This window comes from Palaemon carinicauda, chromosome 5, assembly GCF_036898095.1.
Source record: "Palaemon carinicauda isolate YSFRI2023 chromosome 5, ASM3689809v2, whole genome shotgun sequence".
Taxonomy (NCBI): Eukaryota; Metazoa; Arthropoda; class Malacostraca; order Decapoda; family Palaemonidae; genus Palaemon; species Palaemon carinicauda.
Window position 1 is genome coordinate 70,160,613 of NC_090729.1, and position 22,409 is coordinate 70,183,021.

At 39.5% G+C, this 22,409-nt stretch overlaps 1 protein-coding gene across 4 annotated transcripts in view; it reads left to right on the plus strand.

Annotated features, from left to right (window-relative positions):
• Positions 1 to 22,409, plus strand: part of LOC137641326 (next to BRCA1 gene 1 protein-like) — a 337,633-nt gene that overhangs the window by 253,363 nt on the left and 61,861 nt on the right. For all 4 annotated transcript variants that reach the window (XM_068373763.1, XM_068373760.1, XM_068373761.1 and 1 more), the window contains one exon: positions 8,924 to 9,118. In XM_068373763.1, coding sequence (XP_068229864.1) covers positions 8,924 to 9,118 — 195 coding nt within the window. The remainder of the gene's footprint in view (positions 1 to 8,923; positions 9,119 to 22,409) is intronic.

Genomic DNA, 22,409 nt, shown 5'->3' on the forward strand with positions numbered 1-22,409 from the left:
TCTACTGGATGAGTAATAAAAAAAGATGGATAACTAAAGCCCTCACACTCGACTGGTTCGTGAACTGCTTTATCCCACAGGTGAAGCTGTACCTTGCAGAGAATGGGCTGGCCTTTAAGGTTCTCCTCTTGATGGACTGTGCAGACAGACATGCAATGGATCTGCATTATGACGGGGTCCAAGTTGAGTTCCTGCCCCTCAACACCACTTCCCTCATACAACCAATGGATCAGGGGGTCATTCGGGCCTTCAAGGCCCTTTACATGAGGTCCACGATGGAGGGCCTCATGTCCTCCATCGATGAAGATGACGAGGACTAAAGCCTCAAGAGATATTGGCGGGAATACAACAATGCAACGTGCCTGGCCAACATTCAGAAAGCTCTTAATGAGATGAAACAGCAAACATTGAATGCAAGTTGGAGAAAATTGTGGCCAGATGTTCATGACTATGAGGGCTTTACACCAGACGAAGTTCACCACTCCACCGTAGATAAGGCTGTGAGACTGGCACGGTTAGTAGCCAACGAAGGTTTCCCTGACATGACGACGGATGACGTCAACTCACTGATCAAGTGCCACTTGGAGCCCCTAACCGACGAGGACCTTGTCAAATGACAAGATCAGCGAGTAAGGAAGAAGAAGAGGCAGCCAATGTCGGCGGCGTTGACGACGAAGCTGAAGAACGTGGCCTTACCTTGGACAACCTGCAAGAGCTCTGCAACAAAAGGCGCAGGAAATCGATGATAATACGGTCAGACCCATCGCATTTAGTAACCGTATTGATGGTGTAATGGCGTTGTACAAGAGCATCTTAGCTCAGATGAAAAAACGTCAACAACTTCCCATCACGATGTTCCTAGTGCGCCAAAAACCTTCTGTAGAAGCATCAGATACTCCTCCTGCTGCCTCTCCAGCTTCCCACGGAGCCACTACGCCGCCTCCTGCAGTTTCTCCAGCTCTATTGGAAGCTGTCGTTGATGATCCACCGCCTCTATCAACTGACGATGAGGCGTCACCTCAGGAGCAGTAAAGCTCTCATTAACCTGTGCAGTAAATCATCTTCATCACCTCTATCATACTGCACAGGTGTTTCATCGTCATTTATCAAGATCATCATCATTTATCAAGATCATTGTCATTGTTAGAGGTGAGTTACGTATCTTGTTATAAGAATAAAAGAGCTCTAAAAACACATCTACAGTATATACACGTACACTATTTATATCTACGTGTGTATGTACATGTACACTTGCACTCTATTTATATTATTTATGTGTAAATGTACATACAGTATACATAATGTATTGAATACTGTATTTATATTACAGTATTTATACAGGACAGAATTTTATTTTATGTACTGGATAATTTTTACTGTATTATCAATATTTATTTATATGATTCTTTATTGTTTTAATGATAACATATGCATTTATACGGTTAATATACACTTATTGTTATTATATATACATGTACATGTACACAAAAAAATGTACTTATTCCAAAAATATGGAGGGAACCTACTTCGCCGTTTTTCACCTATCGCGGTTGGTTCTGGTCCCCATTAACCACGATAGGTGAGGGATTACTGTATGTATATATATATACATATGAATATATATATATATATATATATATATATATATATATGTATATATATATATATATATATATATATATATATATATATATATATATACAGTATATATGTACTCTGAAGTATCAAATAAAAGTACTGGGGGGAAAAATCTCTTTATTTAATAAAAGTACTGATGGAATAAAAGTACTGGGTGGAAAAAATCTCAAAATTTAATAAAAGTACTGGATTGAATAAAAGTACTGCCCGGAAAAAAAACTCGAAATTTAACCCTGGACAGGTATCGTTCTTGGACACCCCTATTTAGGTATTTAGGGGTCGAGCTCGACCCCGACTCCAAAAAATATTCAGGAAAAATTTAGTTATGCATCAATCTGTATTGTTTGACTTGCTAAAAATACTTCAAAGAATGCTAAAAACTACTGAAAATATAAATGATACCCATCTACAAAATAACTATTTATTGGAAATATATTAAAAATTTAAGTATACAAAAAAAGAGACGACATAAATATTCACAAAAAATAGAAATATACATATACACATAAATCCCTTTAGGGACACCTTCTTAGATGGCAAAGCAACAGAGTGTAATTGCTGTAAATGAGTTGGACCCATAGAAGTCAGGATCTGAAATGAGAAAAACAAGGTAATTTTTTTTGGCCAAAAAACTAGTCCAAGTTTCACTAATTTTTTTTGGTACCTAAATGAAATAGGAAGAGGCTAATTTCTTTATAGAATAAACTCATATTATCCTAGAACAGAAATACATAATAAAATGTGCACTAAGATGTAATTTACTGTTATATTAGGGGCAAAATCTAAAGGTCATTTTTTGACGGCCTTGTTTCACAATGTAAATTTCTTATGAAAATCATTGTATCTCCTATAAAATATGATATTTATGCATTAAAATATACCAAAATATTACAAATTCTATACAGAACAAGAAAATATAGAGATATGCCAACTTACCTTTCGGGTATGTCAACAAAATGGCCGCAGACTGCAACAACTCATACAGCCCAATCTACCACTTGAAATGGAGAATGGGTGTGTAAATTTCAAGGTGTTATTTATTTATCTAATTATTAGTGAATTGGAATAAAACTGATATGATGGCTTTCTGGAAGTTTGACAATTATTTCTATCATATAAAATTTAAATTCTTTGAAATAAATTTTAGATAAAAAATGGGTGATATCTATTTTGTAAAGATTAAAATTTCAGTATTTATACAAACAAGTAGTAAAAAAAGAAAGTTTCATGATTTAACCTAGCTATAACTATCAGGTACAGTTCAGATACAAGACAGTTTGAAGCTATAGACAAACAGGCTTCCTGCTCCTCAAACAAGTGGTGTTTGTCATGTGGTCAGTCTTAGGTGGGCAGCTATGACAGTGAGTCCTTTCAGGAAGCTTGATGTGACCAACACAAAGTTGATACCATACTTACAGCAAGAGAAAATAGAATTAGTAACTAATAAAAGTAAAAGGATATCAAATAGCAATCGGTAGCCAATCAAAGTAAAATTAAATCAAAATAAGAAACTGCTGACCAATAAAAAGTAAAATATCAAATTATTATATATACATAAACTATGATCTATAATAATAATAATAATAATACACTATATAAATCAATTTCAAGTACCTAATACACATAAGAAAAATATTTACAAATACGAAGGAGAAATTATCAGAGAAATAAATATCAAACACATGAGGTTACAAGCTCCATATTATCATCAACATCTCTTTTTAACCCCATTCGAAGTGTGTTGATGACATCCATGCTGAGGGAATACTGCCTGCTGGCCATTATTGAAGATAAATTCAAAATAAATAGAAAAAAATCAGAAATTTGCAAAATATAAAAAAAATTCAGAAATTAGCATTTGCAGGAAAATGGACCTCATGGCTATATACAGTATGGCATCTAAGCCAAAACCAATGTCATGCAAGTGGTAGAAACACCATCCACCCACACTTTCCAACTATAAAGAACCAAACAAGTATCAACACTGTTCGACAATTTATAATTATGTAATAACTTTGCTGTTTGATCACTTACCCCTATTTAGGTATTTCAGGGTCGAGGTCGACCCCTGGAGGGGTAAAAAACGGGGAAGGAGGGAAGTTAGACGAAAATCAGTCCTAAAGCAGACAATGGCATGTAGACTAGTCACCCCTTGCAGGTCGATCACTTCCATGTTCGAGACAGCTGATGATTTTTGGGGAAAAAACAGGTTTTGAACATGCTGTAGGGGTCGCGTACGACCCATCATACCTGTCCAGGGTTAAAAGTACTGGATGGAATTAAAGTACTGACTGGAAAATAACTATTAAAATGAATATATACGCTTCATTATATTTGACAATGTTTACGATACACACGACAGGAAAAACTGCAAAAAAACACGTACTTCCGGTTTTCGTCGATTTCTTGAAGGGCGAGTCTACAATAGTATTGCACATTCTTTCGCTTCATTTTTTCTAATTATATGATAGTTTTACTTGCTGCCCAAAAATTTACGACGTTCAATTCAGGACGCAGATATGATTTATTTATTTTATTATTATTATTATTAGTTTTATTTATTTTTTTATATATTATTATTGCGCTCGCCATGAATAGCGAGTGGGCCTACGATTGTACTCGCCAACGACAAATTCAACTCAGCAGTGTCCAAGGCTAGGCGAGCCCAATATCCCAAAATCCTGAAACTGCCCCCACCCCCAGAAAGAACAGAAAGAAAAAAAGCTATTTATTACTGTAAAAAAACTTTCACCAGGTAAAATTCACTCAGTATTATAATTTATTTATCTTGAAAACAGGATATCTAATTTATTTTTTAAAATATATATATACTGTATATATATATATATATATATATATATATATATATATATATATATATACATATATATATACAGTATGTATATAATATATATATATATATATATATATATATATATATATATATGTGTGTGTGTGTGTGTAAGTATATGTAATATATATATATATAATATATATATATATATATATATATATATATATATATATATGTATATATATATATATATATATATATATATATATATGTATATATATATAATATATATGTATATACATATATATGATATATATATATATATATATATATATATATATATATATATGTATGTATATGTAATATATATATATATATATATATATATATATATATATATATATATATATGTATATATATATATATATATATATATATATATATATATATATATATATATGTATATACATATGTATGATATATATATATATATATATATATATATATATCTATATATATATATATATATATATATATATATATATATATCTATATATATATATATATATATATATATATATATATATATGTATATATGTATATATATATGTATATATGTATATATATATATATATATATCTATATATATATATATATATATATATATATATATATATATATATATATATATGTATATATATATATATATGTATATATGTATATATATATATATATATATATGTATATATGTATATATGTATATATATATATATATATATATATATATATATATATATATATATATATACATATATATATATATATAAAGTAGGCGCTGAATGTATTTTCAGCTGAAGGCAATTTAGGAGAGCGCATACTCACGAGCACCTTTGTTGACCTGTAAGGGAATGCAAAAAATTAATTATTACACAAAAATGGTGTTTGAGCTTACCTTATGTTATCTAGTATTTGGTAACACCAAATTTGTTCTCCTTAGCTGCCTTAAGCCGTCGGGGAACACTTTCAATGAGGTGCTGACAAATCTCTGGTTCGATACTGTTCCAAGCAGCAAGGATGGCAGCCTTAAGTTTGTCGATCGTGGAGCAGTCAACTTTCTGCAATCGTTGTTTAATGATTGACCACAGATTTTCAATGGGACTAAAGTCAGGGGAATTAGGGGGCCAGTCACTTAAAAGCTCCACACCACAATCCTGCAACCAGTTCTTTATCAATGCCGTTGTGTGGCAGCGTGCGCCGTCTTGCTGAAGGATTGAAGCACCTGTTTTCTCAAAACTTCCCTCTAAAAACTCATTCAGTACGACGTAATAAATATGCTGGTTCACTCTTTCATTATTTTCAAAAATACACAATTCTCCAACTCCCTCATAGCCCATAGAACCCCATACCATCAAAGTTTTAGGGAACTTTTCACGAGGACGAATAAGTTTTTCACTGTATTTATTGTAGCGTGGACTTCGCCAAACTTTCGTCGAGGTGCTTGCCGAACAATGAAATGTCGATTCGTCAGTGAACAACACTTGTTTCCAGTCATTAACGTCCCATTTACCAAACTTATCAAAAAACAACTTTCGTTTCTTAATATGGGCGTCAGTTAGCAAGCTCTTCTTAGGCGCCACAACACTCTTGAATCCTAACTTTACAGACAAGTACGTCTGTAAAGTACGTACTTTACAATTTCCTAAAATTTCAGGATGTTTTTCCCGGAATTGATGAGCACTGATCGAAGGATTAAGCTCTGCTTCACGTCTCAGAAGCGAAATAGATCGTTCAGATAACAAGGGGGGTCTCCCACACTTCCTGGCAGGGAGGGGTACCTCTTTCCTTCCTGAAGCCTTGTATCTCGCAACAATGTTCTGGACGGTTCGTTCCTTTACATCCGTCTGGCGAACGATTTCAGCAGTACTTAAACCTAATTCAAAGCATTGAATGACTCTTACACGATCATCCCTTGAAGTATACGCACCCACCATTACAAATAAAGGAACAGGGGGGGGGGGGGCAACACTTTGAGAAAAACCAGTCCAGACAGGAGCACATGCAGCACAAACTGACTTCTACCACGGCTAATGAGCTACTAGTGTGTTACTGTTTCCTCGATCTAGACCGCAGTGGAAACAAGGAAAAGGTGCCAATTAATCATTTTTTTCTCGGGGAAAGTTCTGTGACGGATATAGAGGATTCCCTAAAACGGGGAAAAAATTTCTCCCTGAAAAGACATTCAGCGCCCGGTGTATATATATGTATGTATATATATATATATATATATATATATATATATATATATATATATATATATATATAATTGATAGGCGTATCCCTTCTCGTGTGTTAAGGTACCGAGTGAAGGACAAACCGTGGTTCAATGATGATTGTAGACGTGCTTATTTGGAGAAACAGGAGGCCTATCATCTTTGGAAGGGTAACAGATCAGATTTGACCTGGAACAACTATACTCAGCTTCGAGCTTTTGCTCAGAGAGTTTATGCCTCAACTGAAAAGGAGTACAATTTAACCATAAAAGAAACACTTTCTGGTACAACTCAGGAACATAAATGGTGGTCTACCCTTAAATCTGCTCTCTTTGGTGTAGATGCAACAGTTCCTCCTATACTTAAACCAGATGGCTCAGTCACTCACTGTCCAAAGGAAAAGGCAACCCTTTTGGCTGATGTTTTTGACAGTAAACAGAGTAATGAAAAACTTGAACTTCCTCATTCCTGTTTTCCTGAGGCTAAACTAACTAGTTTATCTTTTTGATCTCGTGAGATTAAAGCTCTGTTGGCGGACCTTGATGCTTATGGAGGTGTAGACTCAAATGGTATTTTTCCTTTGTTTTTTATAAAGACAGCAGATTTCTTAGCTCCAAAGTTATCTGTTATTTTGCGCAAGTTAGCAAGAAGAGGTGTGATTCTCGACAGCAAATTTGCTTTTGAGAAACATATAAGGTCTGTGTCTTCTTCAATTGTACAAAAAATAGGCTTATTGAGAAAGTCTTTCAAGATTTTCGGTGATCAATCTACTGTATTCTGAAGTGTTTTAATTCTTTCATTCTACCTTGTTTTGAGTATTGTTCTCCTGTCTGGTCTTCAGCTGCTGATTCTCATCTTAATTTGTTGGACAGAAACTTACGGTCTATTAAATTTCTTATTCCTGATCTAGATATTAATCTCTGTCACTGTCGTTCAGTTAGTTCATTATGCATGTTGCATAAGATTTTACATAACTCTGACCATCCTTTACATTCAGATCTCCCTGGACAATTCTATCCTGTTCGTAATACTAGGTAGGCAGTTAATTCTAATAGCCAGGCCATCTCCATCACGAGGCTCAATACTACGCAGTACTCTAGAAGTTTTATTCCAGCTGTTACCAAGTTGTGGAATGATCTTCCTAATCGGGTAGCTGAATCAGTAGAACTTCAAAAGTTCAAAGTTGGAGCAAATGCTTTTTTGTTGACCAGGCGGACATGAGTCTTTTTATAGTTCATTTATGACATATTTGTTTTTGATGTTGTTAATAGTTTATATGTGACATGTCTGTTTTGACGTTGTTACTTTTTTTAGAATGATTTATTGTTAATTTTTTCTCTTCATTTATTTATTTCCTTATTTCCTTTCCTCACTGGGCTATTTTCCCCCGTTGGAGCCCCTGGGCTTATAGCATCTTGCTTTTCCAACTAGGGTTGTAGCTTGGATAGTAATAATAATATATATATATATATATATATATATATATATATATATATATATATATATATATATATATGTGTGTGTATATATATATATACATATATATATATATATATATATATATATATATATATATATATATATATATATGTGTGTGTGTGTATATATATATATATATATATATATATATATATATATATATATATATATATATATATATATAAGCCAGTTGCTTTAATGTTACTTTTCTTAAAATATTTCATTTTAATTGTTCATTACTTCTCATATAATTTATTTATTTCCTCTCCTCACCGGGCTATTTTTCCTGTTGAGGCCTTTGGCTTGTAGCATCCTGCTTTTCCAACTGGGGTTGTAGCTTAGCTATTAATGATAATGATACTATAATGATGATAATACTGTAATAATAATAATAATAATAATGATAATATTTGTGTACCTTGTGAGGTTCATTATTAGTTCCCAAAGGATATTTTGGGGACCCTCTGTCTTTTGCTATTTATCTTTTGGTTTCCCTTTCCAGCTGTCCATCAAGCTTCAGTGTTCTTCTCTCTGTTTTAAACCTTTTTCTTTTTTTTTTTTTCTTTTTTTTTTATTAATGTTATACCTGTGTGACATGGTTGTCCCTATGAAATTCCTAGAAGTATATTATATCATTATTTGTTGTAAATGGTTATTAACATTTAATTAAAATACTGTAGTTATTTTTATTTTCTAGCACAGATTTTCTGTTGGGGTATGCTTAGACTATTTTTATTTTTAGGTGGTAAATGATCTTCCTGCCACTGTTCTACATCAAGGACTCCCAGAAGTATTATTTGATAACTACTCAAGTGATGATCCAGACTCATCGAATGTAATCACTTCTCCCAAGGAAGAACTTGGTCCCCAGAATGATCTAGGTATTGTGGAAAACTATTATGATGCAGAGGATCCAGTGCAGCGAGATTGTATAGAGGTCAGTATTTTTTCTGATTTAATTTTGAAGTTTTTTATTATACTAATTTTAATGTTTGAAGATGTTAAACAACTTCAAGATTTTTTTCTTTTTCTTTTTTAATTTTTGAAGTACTGTATCATATTTGATGGCCTATAGGATGCACTTTTATCCCAAAATTTTGGTTATAAAACTCTGCCTGTATCTTATACATCGTATGTGAATTTTAAAACCTCCTGTAGGCCTAGGCTAATCTTTTCTGACGCTCACTAACCCAGTTTACGCTCATTACTTTTACCTGCCCTAAACTCCATGCATCCTTGTTTATTTCCCTTGCTGCTATTATTGTATTATTACTGGTGCTTTAAAGATGGATTTGTAAAAAATTAAAGGAATAAAATCTAAAATGCTATAACTTGTGTTTATTTATTAAATCTACTGATCAGCACTCTGACTTGCAAGTATTGCCATCTGTGGCTAAGAATAAGTGCTGGCTGCCAGATGTATGACCCAATTTTGTACGACCTACGACATTTTGATTTGATTAGAAAACTTGTATGACTTTTTAGTCCATATGTACAACCTCTTCAATGAATTGTTCATTTTCTAATGATTGTACAATTTGAAACCTTTTACAACAATTGATTGAAAAGTACGGCATCTGGCAACGTTCATTGTTGCCAGCTCCTCATGTTTACTCCAATGTTTAAGTATAGAGGCAGAGTGCTTTATAGACTGCTTGTGTTTTTTTCATATCCAATGTTTTATTATTGTGATTGCTTTGCATGCCTATACTAAGAGCTTGCTTATTTCCTGCTATTGAGATTTCTTGTGTATGCTTATTGCTTGTCTGTATTGCAAAGTTGCTTTTATTGTTTTTTTTTAAATATCATTACTAATATTATTACTACTGCTATTGTTGTTATTATAACTTAAAAGAAAATAATCGTAATTAACAAAAGGAACCTATTTTAGAACCAAACTTCAGAAACCAACCTGTTTGAGCTAAGGTTAAGACATATAGATTCTATTCTCTATTACATGTTAACAAAAACAGAAAATATACTTAGCAAATTTGACTTTCCAAATTGGTGGCTCCTTGGAATATATGAAGTATGGTACCTTCTTGTAATTTAAATCACTTAATTTAACTTTTGTAGAGAGAGCACTGCCTTTCGAGTGGAGGTTGGAAAACTACTGACACTGAGGGAAAAATACTTTCCCCATTTCATTTTTTCCGCGCTACCGCACACTACTAGGCTAGTTTTTTGTAAGAGCTAAACGGTAACAATCAATTATTTACGACCGCACAACTCTACTAGTAATTTAATTCACGGCATCTCTCCAATATTTACGCTAATTATTTATACTGTACTATTATTTATAGTATTCAATCACTATTACTTATTTATTTATTAATTATTTATTTTTTTAGTTTAAAAAGAACGAAATATACTTTACAATGCTTAATTAATTTGATTAGAATTTCGCCTCTATTATTTACTAAACAAGTTTGACACACATTTTCATGCCAACCCTGAAATTTATTTTATTTTACAACACATTCCCGTTAGAGTATTGCTATATAGACCACTGCAATGATCCCAAAGTACTTACAGTAGGGTCCCGAATTAAGCGTGTTCGAATTACACGATTCCCCTTTTCCGCGATCGCTATTTTTCAAAAATAAATTTTCTGTATCTGCGAGGCTGTTCAAAGTTCGCGAGTCAAGCACTACAAAATGTATCAAATCTATTGTCTATTTAAGTATATTGGTAGCCCTAAATACGGTGATTTATAATAAATGTTACAAAACAAAATTAACATTACATTTCATTAACATAATTTCATAATGAATAGCCTATTTAAGGATAAAATTCCACATCAACAATGAAATCAACTGTTAACTGTGCGAGTCCAGCTGACAAAATGTAAACAGAAATGTGGTTACGTTCTCGGCAATCTTTATCTTTCTCCAACCTTACGATAATTGTAATGGTAGTGTTAATGATGGTATATTAAAGCATTATTTTTGTTTAGTACAGTATATTTAAAAGCCTTATTTTTCCCTCTGGGCGTTCAAGGTTTTCACGAGTAGACTGGGTTCGTTTATCGGCAGTGAATAGCCTAAACCTCGGTAACAAGTCGTCAATATTTTGTCATATTTTAAACAGTATACATTTGATTTGCAAACATTGGTTTTGTAGAGTAGACGGTAAAATAAAATCTAGAGAGAGAGAGAGAGAGAGAGAGAGAGAGAGAGAGAGAGAGAGAGAGAGAGAGAGAGATTTGATGGCAGAAATCTCTCTCTCTCTCTCTCTCTCTCTCTCTCTCTCTCTCTCTCTCTCTCTCTCTCTCTCTCCATAAGAAATAAAACCATAGTTCACATATGGCAACTTGAGTTTAAGAATGAAATTAACATGAATATTGTTAGTTGTGGCGATCAATTCCTCGCTTCAGGGGGTACACGAAACAAAAACACGACATTCAATTACAACAGCTGATTCTCTCTCTCTCTCTCTCTCTCTCTCTCTCTCTCTCTCTCTCTCTCTCTCTCTCTCTCTCTCGTTATACAATACTTACAAATAGATGAAGAAACCAAAATCGGTTTTCTTGAAGTGTCAATTAAATACAAAACGAAAAAATTATACCGTGTATACATCCATTTCAATCATAGCTTAAAATACGGTAACCGATTTCGTCCGCAAACCACTATTTTTTAGGAAACACCATTCTATTCCAGAAAATTTTTACTCTTTAAATGTCAATTGCGCTATAATAAAACATGTACTTATGTTGTTAAATTTCTGGTGTGTTTTAAAAATCGAGTATTGCTAACTTATTTTTGTTTTACTTTTGGCTGTGATCACATCAGCTGATGTCTAGCTCCGCGCGAATACAATAACAAAGAATTGTTTACACCATTTCTTAACTTATTCAAACCATCTATACAGTTAATATTACATAAACACCAATGTGTTATAACCTATCATATTTATTGTTTAGTACTTTAAAACCATCCCTCTCTCTCTCTCTCTCTCTCTCTCTCTCTCTCTCTCTCTCTCTCTCTCTCTCTCTCTCTCATCGAACGTTGTAGCGGTAACCTAATTGTTCGGTGACTTTAAAAATAGGCCTAGTACTTTCTTCTTTTACCTTTTTTGCATATGGATCCATAATTGAGGTGGGTACAAGTTGACTTATAACTGAAGTTAGGAAAAGTATTTTGGATATGGAAAGGACAATTATCTTTCGTAACAGTTTAGAACTATCGTAAGTTATCACTCTGTCATTAGCGGCAGTTTGCTATTGTGGATTAAACGCATAAGGAAAAAAAAATTTCCAGCTTTGCTACGAATTTAGGAATTTATATGGATACGGTAAGTAAAATATTTGTAATAACATAATGTTTACTAAATGTTTGTAATATCATTAGTTATGACTTAGATCATGTGTGTTTAATGCATTCGTTTGTTTATTATGATCGAAGATGGAGCGTAAACAAATGGAAGGTTTCCGTTTCAGGCGGCATCATAAAGAAAAACATTTCATAAATGGCATTCATTTCATTTATTTGAAAGTTCTAATAAAAAATAATTAGAACATTGGTAATAACAAATTCAACATATAATCTATACTTGGTAAAATTGCTGTTAATTCAAAAACACAGATGTATAAATGCGTCTGTTTCTTTGTTGTGATCAGAGATAAACGTAAACAAAACATTGGTTGTCGTTTTCTATTGTGCTTTTTAGCGTGTTTAGGAAACGCATGATATAAAATCGCCTTTATTTTGATAATTCTGGATTTTCAATCATACAACAAGCTAGTCTATAGAGTGATAGTTTTGCTATTCACCAGTTGTATTATACAATAGATATGACAAACATTAAAATTTGTCTGTATTTTGGGTTGTGTTATAACGGGAAATATATGGTGTTTACACCTATCCTGGTTGTAATTTTAACCATTTTTCAAGTTATTAGAACTTTAAAGTTTATTAAATGTTTTATTTATTTACAGGAACAATTTCATATTATAAAGAAATACAGTATAGTACAAAGAAAGTATTGGAAATGGGTAGTAAACACATTTGAATAGGCAAATTGCTGGTTGCCATGGCCGCAATGGAATTATTTCTGTTAGTTGTGTGTTTCGAAATTCACGATTTTCCATTTACACGAGGTCATTAATCGACCAAATTCTCGCATAATTCGGGACCCTACTGTACTTTATAATTCCTAGTATATTAACATTTATTATAATATTTACATTATTTAATGGTTATCTCAATTTATGGATAACTATTTCTTATCTTTTCTCACTTCTTAAAAGAAGTAAGAGTAGCATTTTAAATCCCTACTGCAACAGTGTAGCATTTTAATTATGAATATTTATTAATACTGCTTTTTAAATCCTCACTGCAACAGAGTAGCATTTTAATTATGAATATTTATTAATACTACTTTTTAAATCCTCACTGAAACAGTGTAGCAATTTAATTATGAATATGTATTAATACTACTTTTTAAATCCTCACTGAAACAGTGTAGCAATTTAATTATGAATATTTATTAATACTACTATTTAAATCCTCACTGAAACAGTGTAGCATTTTAATTATGAATATTTATTAATACTACTTTTTAAATCCTCACTGCAACAGTGTAGCATTTTAATTATGAATATTTATTAATAATACTTATTTATTACTAATATATTTATTACTAATATTTACAAATATATACATTGCCTTATAAGTCATCAATATTATCCCTCATCATTTTAAGAAATCTATCTGTAGCTTTCCTTTTGGGTCTACTAGACTGGCTCGGGTGAATTGACCTACTGTTATTACACTCGTTTTGTTCTTGTGGTCTAGCCACTACCCCATTATTACTGTATCCATTCACATTCGTCTGAGCTGGAGTTTCTGACTGACTTATAGATATTTCCATTGGATACAGATTGGATATGGAATGATATTCAATTGCTCCATTTCCTTGCTTAAGTTTGACTGTTCTTACTTTATTATCAAAACCCAATACAAGTTCCAACACTCTACCCATCATCCAAAAAGGTCTTGCTTTATTTATTGCTTTAATTAGCACAATATCCCCAACTTTTATTCTATTCTCCCATTTATTTTGATACACGTTTCTACTGTGTTCCCGGAGACTTAACAAGTAATTTTAATACCAAATTGTTTTAAAGTTCTTCAGTATTTCCTCTTGGGTGTTAAGAGCTTTATCCAATGTGGATGAATCCTGTTCACCTCGCCATACATCCTCCTCATTCTTCCTCAAAACAAGAAATGAATTACTATAAAGTCTCAAGAAAGAATTTGGAGTAATGAATTCAAGGTTAGGAGTACTAGCTTTATAAGTCAGGTGTTTAGAATTTACAGCCAGTTTGTTCCGTAACTGAAATACAAACCACGCTATTTAATATGGGTAATTAATTTTTGGTGTAGCTGAAATGACGAGCCATTAGAATTTTTACGAGGGTTTACTACCCCACCGCTAGTTAGCGTGGGGTGGGGGGGGGGTAGTATACTTCCCCCCCCCCCCCTCACACACCTGTGCTGAGCTTCACTTTGCTATCGGCTCGGGTGCTAGATAGACGTGTCTCCTATCATCCTCGCCTACACTGACAGCCATTAATCTTTGTTTGCTTTTTCTTTTTGACAGAGAGTTTGGAAGTTGACGTGCGATGTGGAAGTGTCCCGGCTTACCTGACCGCCCTTGTGGGACTTATATGTCGGCAGTCGAAACAGATCCACACACTTTATGTCCTTTTTGTAGGGGCCAATGGTGTGACAGAGATAAAGTATGTGGTGAGTGCAGGGAGTGGTCTACCCCCCAGTGGGAGAGGTTTTCCCGGTGCCGGAAGAAGTCGAAACGGGATATTTCTCCTTCAAGGGCTTCCTTGAAGAGAGAAAACCCCAAGGACTCTTCTTCCATAGCCAAAACCTCCTCCGAAGCTCCCACTCAATCGGCTTCTTCCAAGAGGCCGGCAAGTGGTAGCGTAGGCCTCATTTCTGTTAACCAATCTCGGGGTTTGGGAGAGGGAGTTGCCTCCCATAGCGAGGCAGCTCCTCCTCCTCTCCCGGGGGAGGATTTAATTTCTTATGTTGCTAATGATGATTTGTTACAGCTTTGGGCTTCCTTGGGGCTTCAGGGCTCGCCCTCCAAGGAAGCCCTGTTTGACATAATCAGGTTAGGGGCAGTTGTCAAACAGTCGCCGACGTTAGCAGAGGTTGATCTTCTGTCTATCGTCGACGTTGTTGTGGCAGAGGCTTCTGATGAGTTATCTCAAACCTCTGCTCCTGGTGCTGATGTAGCTGAAGACTTACCTCCCCCCTCCGAACATCCTTCGAGGGAGGAACTAAGTCCAACAATCTCTCCTGCAGGTGATTCTCCCCCCCTGTGGGAGTTCACTGACAGAGACTCCTCTTCGGACTGCCGACGGTCTACCTGCTGCCCCCAGAGGGCGTATAAGGCATAAGGCCCGCCTTCCCCTTCGCCGTAGAAGCCTTCCTTCACCTCACAAGGGTGTTAGGAGGCGCCTCTTCGGCTCGTTTTCGCCGCAGTCCGCTGCAGAGGAACCTCGTCGCCGTTCACCTGCCCTTCTAGCTACATCCCTGGACCTGTCCGCTGATCGTTCGCAATCTCCTACTCCTGCCAGACCGGCTGACCTGCCGTCGCCCTTCCTAGCTGCCGACGCGCTGTGGGCGCCCACGCATCCTGCGATCAAACAGGCCACGGTCCCTTCTGGGCAAAAGGGACTTGTTCACATTGTAGCAAAGTCCCTTAAGTGCCAGGTATCACCTGCGCGCCAACGTTCTCCTGCGCGCTATTGCGCGCAAGCGCTCTACAGTTGCTGACCCGGATACAATGCACCAGCGAGTACCTGTTCCTGAGACTTCGCGCCAGCGCTCGCCTGTGCGCCAGCGTTCTCCTGCTCGCCAGTGCGCCACGGCGCGCCCGTATCCTGATGCGAGCCATGCGCGCCCTGGATCTCCTACGCGCCAGCGCTCACCTGCGCGCCAACGTTCACCCGCGCGCCCACGATCTTCAGATCTGGGCGCAGGAGGGAAGATACCATCTTCCCCTGCTCGCCAGCGATCTCCTACGCGCCATCAGACCCCTCCTGCTCGCTAGCATTCTCCTACGTGCCCTCGAGCTCCACGCTCGTTCGCCCATCGTAGATGTGCGCCCTCGTGCGTGCCCGCTCGCAAGGGAGGTTTCCCCTGCACGTGCACGCCCAACACTTTCACCCTCACGGGCTCAGAAGGATCCTGCGCGTCCACGCGCTCGCGTGCAATCGCCTCCACGCGCGCGAACGCTTGTTCAACCTGCTGCGCGCCCTAGGCTTTCTCCAGAACGCGCCACTGCCCGCCTTAGGCTTTCTCCAGAATGCGCCACTACACGGCCTAGGCTTTCACCAGAACGCGCCACTGCCCGCCCTAGGCTTTCTCCAGAACGCGCCACTGATCGCCTACGTGCCCACGCGCTCTATTGCCACTGCGCGCCCTAGGCTTTCTCCAGAACGCCCACTGCCCGCCCTAGGCTTTCTCCAGAACGCGCCACTGATCGCCTACGTGCCCACGCGCTCTATTGCCCCTGCGTGCCATCGCTCGCCAGCGCGTCAACGCGCTCCCTCGCCTGTGCGCCATCGCTCGCCTGCGCGCCCAGGCGCACCCTCGCCATCACCCCCGTGCACCCTTGCCATCACGCCCGCATGCGCGCGCGAACCGAATAAGAACTTATCACGCGAGCGCCAGCGCGACCACCAGCAAGATTCGCAGCGGGATTTCCAGCGCAGTCCCACGCGCGAGGCTGCAGGACCGCGAGCAATCAGGTCATCTCCTTCACGTCCCCCCCCCTCCCCCCCACAAGCGCAGACCAGCACGCTCGCTGGAGGGCGGGAGAACACCGGATAGGTTCAGGAACTTGCATTCATCCCCTTCTTCTTTTCAGGAAGACCCTATTGTGGTTTCTACTCCTAGGGATCAAACGATCCCCTTCCCTCCAGAGGGAGTCTCTGACAGCGCCGCTGTCAGTAAGCAGCCATGGTTTGGGTCCCTTGTCAGAGCTGTCATCAGGCCTTTAAGCCTGCCTTCTCTGAATTGTGCCTCAAATCAGCGGCAGTACCGACCCCCCTGAAGAGGAAGAGTGGAGTAGACGACATGGTGACTTCCCCAAGGGTTAAGCTGGCTCCTCGGAAGTCTTTGAGGAAGGCTCCCTCCCCCCCCCCAGACTTTCTCTGCTTCCCCTTCGGACGAAGATATTCTGTCCTCAGTTGATTCTCGTGAGGTGAGGCGTTCCCCCATCGCACCAATGGGAAAAACCCCACCTCACGTAGAGGAGTCTTCTCGGGTAGGGGTGGAGAAGAGCCTCCCGCCATCGCTGTTGGAGTCCTGTATCCCTCCCAGGAGGGAGTAGAAGGACTCTAAGACTGTTCCTAAGTCGTCCTCGAGGATGAGACCAGAGCCAGCCAAACCCGCGGAGAACGTCCACGAGTCCCCCCAAGAAGAGCCTTTGGGGACAGGAGACGTTGCTGCCAGCCCTACAGGAGGAGAGCTACGGGAGTCGGAATATGCGTTCTGGCAAGTTCTGACTCTGATGAGGAATCTCAATGGGTTCTCAGATCCTGAAATTCCCCCTCGAGAGGGCAAGGACACGGTCCTGGACCGAGTCTTCGGCACTCAGAAGCCCCCTAAGGCCAGTGCGGCTCTTCCTTGGTCCCAAGGGGTCAAGAGTGCCAGAGATAAGGTTGAGGGCCAGCTCCCCGAGCTTGCCTCCTCCAGCCGTTCCAGCACCGGCAACAAACTCCTCCCGCCTCCTCGTGTCCATCAGAGGAGGTACTTTGAGATCATGGAGGAGTCTTGTTTAGCTCTTCCATTACACCACTCTTTGGAAGAGCTTACCAAGGGAGTCCCTCAAGAAAGACTCACCAGCCGGCAAGTGTCTTTCTCGGCCTCGGAGATCCTCGGTCAGGAGAAGGTAGCGAAGTGTGCCATGCAGGCAACTTTGTGGCTGGATATCTGGCTGGGGTCTCGGCATCCTGCTACGATCTGAGGACCTGTCCAAGGAGAGTACCAGGAAGGCCTAGGAGACCTTCCTTATATCAGGCACACGTACCATAAAGTTTCTAGCCCACCAAGTCACTAACTTGTGGGAAAATTCCATCTTGAAGCCTCGTGATGTGGTGTCTGAGAGATTTCACGCGAAGGTCCCCAGCACCGAGGTTAGCAGACTCAGACATTCCTCCATCTTGGGGAGGAACTTGTTTGAGCCGAAAGATGTGGAACAGGCAGCTGAGAGGTGGAGGAAGTCCAACCAGGACTCTCTCCTACATAGGGCTCTTACATCGAAGCCCTATAAACCACCTCCAGCACCCCAACAACCTCGCACGTCCAAGACAACAAAACCGGCAGTGGCAGCAAAGGCAACGGTGTCGAAGCCCTTTCCTTTCAAGGACAGGAAAGCCAAGAAGTCCTCCAGGGGAGGGAAAAATCCTAGAGGGAGTGGCCGAGGCCGCAAGCGCTAGGATTGGCAGTCTCCCCGCATGTCCACCAGTGGGGGGATGCCTACAAAGTTGCGCGATCGGGTAGCAGCAACTCGGGGCCGATGCCTGGACGATTTCTGTAATCAGTTAAGGTTATCGCGTCCCGTTCACAACATCTCTACCTCCCCTGACCGCGAATCCAGTGTCGTTGAGCTCCCTTGCCATGGAATCGGCAAGGGGGTAAGCCCTTCTGGCAGAAGTCGAGACCATGTTGAAGAAGGGCGCTCTCCAGGAGGTCATCGACGGCTCCCCCAGATTCTTCAGTCGACTCTCTCTTGTAAGGAAGGCGTCTGGAGGCTGGAGACCAGTCATCGACCTCTCAGCCCTAAACAGGTTTGTCAAGCAGACCCCGTTCAGTATGGAGACGGCAGACACGGTCAGACTCGCAGTGAGACCCCAAGACTACCATGTGTACACTGGATCTGAAGGACGCGTACTTCTAGATCCCAGTCCATCCGTCTTCAAGGAAGTACTTAAGATTCAGCCTAGACAACAATATCTACCAGTTCAAGGTGCTGTGTTTCGGTCTCTCCACAGCACCCCAGGTTTTCACCAAAGTGTTCACCCTGATATCATCGTGGGCACACAGGATCGGCATCCGTCTCCTCCGTTATCTGGACGACTGGCTGATCCTAGCAGACTCGGAGTCGACCCTTCATCGACACCGAGACAAACTTCTCGGACTTTGCCAAGATCTGGGGATCATGGTAAATCTCGAGAAGTCCTCTCTGCTTCCTACTCAAAGACTGTTATATCTAGGCATGATCTTAGACACCAATCTCCACAAAGCCTTCCCATCAGACAACAGGATAGCAAGGCTGAGGAGGGTCACAAGTCCTTACCTCAGACGAGACGAACTCCCAGCCTAATCTTGGTTACGTCTTCTCGGTCACCTCTCATCCTTGGCCTGTCTAGTTCCCAATGGTCGCCTCAGAATGAGATCTCTGCAATGGCGACTCAAGTCTCGGTGTAATCAAGGACACGATTCCCCGGACGTCATGGTCCCTATGGGGTCCGCGGAACGGACGGACCTTCAGTGGTGGGTGACAGACGAGAACCTACGAAAGGGAGTGGATCTTCTCGTCCTCCCCCGGGATTTGATGCTGTTCTCGGACGCCTCAAAGAAAGGGTGGGGGCCCCACTTTCTGAACCACAGGACCTCAGGCCTGTGGTCAGAATCAGAAAAGTGCCTCCACATAAACCTGCTAGAAATGAAGGCCGTGTTCCTGGCCCTTCAACAGTTCCAACAATACCTGGCGGGTCACTCTGTGGTGGTGATGAGTGACAACACCACAGTAGTGGGTTACATCAACAAGCAGGGAGGCACCTTTTCGGAGCAGCTATCCCATCTTGCAGTAGAGATACTGAGATGGACCGAAGTCCACTCGATTCCACTATCGGCTCGCTTCATTCCAGGCAAAGGGAATGTGCTCGCCGACAGTCTGAGCAGAGCGTCTCATAGTGAGTACCGAGTGGTCTTTAGATCATCTAGTAGCCAACAAAGTCCTGACTTTGTGGGGTTCCCTGACTGTGGATCTGTTCGCTACAGCGTTGAACTTCAAGCTCCCTCTGTACTGCTCCCCAGTCCCGGACCCCAAGGCACTCTGGCAAGATGCTTTCCAACAATGGTGGGACAACATTGACGTGTACGCCTTTCCCCCGTTCTGTCTGATGAGGAGGGTACTCAACAAGACCAGAACATTGGTCAATCTCTTGATGACTCTGATAGCTCCGCTATGGCATTACAGTGAACCCTCGTTTATCGCGGTAGATAGGTTCCAGACGCGGGCGCGATAGGTGAAAATCCGCGAAGTAGTGACATCATATTTACCTATTTATTTAACATGTATATTCGGACTTTTAAAACCTTCCCTTGTACGTAGTACTGTTAACAAACCTACCTTTAATGTACAGAACACTTAATGCATGTACTAAAGCACCCTAAACTAAAACAGGCACAAATATTAAAGGCGATTTTATATCATGCGTTTCCTAAACACCTAAAAAGCACGATAAAAAATGGCAACCAATGTTTTGTTTACGTTCATCTCTGATCATAATGAAGAAACAAACTCATTTAGGGTACACATATATGTATAGGTTAGTTTTTGCATCGATTATATTGATTATACAGTACTGTATGTTGATTTTTTTATTACCAATGTTTTAGTTTACGTATTTTTCTTAGGACTTCCAAATGAAATCTTTTTCTTTATGACGCCGCCTTAAAAGACGGCGTGTACGCTCAGTAAACAACCACGCTCAGAACAAACAAGGCATTTAACACGCATGATGATAGTGATAAATAATGATACAGTACATACAGTATTTACAGTAAAAGCATTTACAAAATATGTTACCTTACAAATATAAATTATACAGTACTGTATTGTACGTAGCAAAGCAGGAAAACAATTTACGAGAGAGAGAGAGAGAGAGAGAGAGAGAGAGAGAGAGAGAGAGAGAGAGAGAGAGAGAGAGAGAGAGAGAGAGAGAGATATTTTTTTTTATTGTTTTACGTACGTAAATGTAAATTTTAAACAAAAAAAATATGATAGGTTACAACATGTAGACTTTTAAAACCTTCCCTTTAACTTAATGCCTACAGTACGTACATTACTAAACTATAAAACAGGCAGTAAGAATATTAAAGTAAAAAATAAAGATTGTTACTGTACTCACCACGAAAGAAGTTGAAGAAAAACTTGAATGGTGATGGCGATGAATTTGCTGCACAGTAGAAATGATGATGATGAAGCTGATGATGTGTTCTACTGTGCAGTCAATGATAGTATTTTACGTCTCTTCAGACGGAGGTGTCTTTTCCTGGGACACCTCTTCAACTTCTTCAATTTCTTCCGAAGGCGTACTAGCAGGAGGAACTGGCTCTTTTTTGCGAGGCTGGAAAAACATTGTGATCGGAAGTTGCTGCCGCTGCTTCCTTTTTCGCTCTAAGAGCATCCTGTAGGGAGTCATGATGTCATCGACCTTGTTGGAGAATTGCATAGACCGAACCATATCCTCGTCCCACTCTTGTAACATTTCTTTCGCCTCCTTGATATGGTTGCAGAACTTGGCAAGCCGTTCTAATGTTAAGCCCGTTTCTTCAACATTTTCTTGGGTCTCTTCCTGGGTATCACTCACTTCCTCACTTGCCGATTTCGTCAGGTCTTCGAGGTCTGCGTCAGTTAGGGGCTGGGAATGGCAGTCCAACAACTCGTCGACGTCTTCAGTCGTCATGTCGCCAAACCCGTCACCTCCAATTATGGCAGCCAACTGCACAGATTTCCTTATTGCAGAGTGTTGGATTTCCGACGGAGTAAATCCCTTGTCGTCGTAAACAATATCGGGCCACAACTTCTTCCAGCTCGCATTCACGGTTGCAGGTTTCATCTCTTGAAGTGCCTTCTGAATATTCTGCAGGCACGTGGCTATGGTGTACTGCCGCCAGTACGCCTTCAAGTTGAAATCTTCATCCTCGTCATCTTGGGCAGCATCCACACACGCAACGAGGTCCGCCAAGGTGTTCTTCGTGTAGAGGGCCTTGAACGCCCTGATAACCCCCTGGTCCATCGGTTGAATTAATGACGTGGTGTTGGGTGGCAGGAACTCAACCTGAATGCCCTCATGCGACAGGTCATTTGCTTGTCCACCAGCGTTATCCATAAGGAGAAGGATCTTGAATGGCAAGCCCTTCTCTACGAGATATTTGCTGACTTGCGGGATAAAACACTGGTGGAAC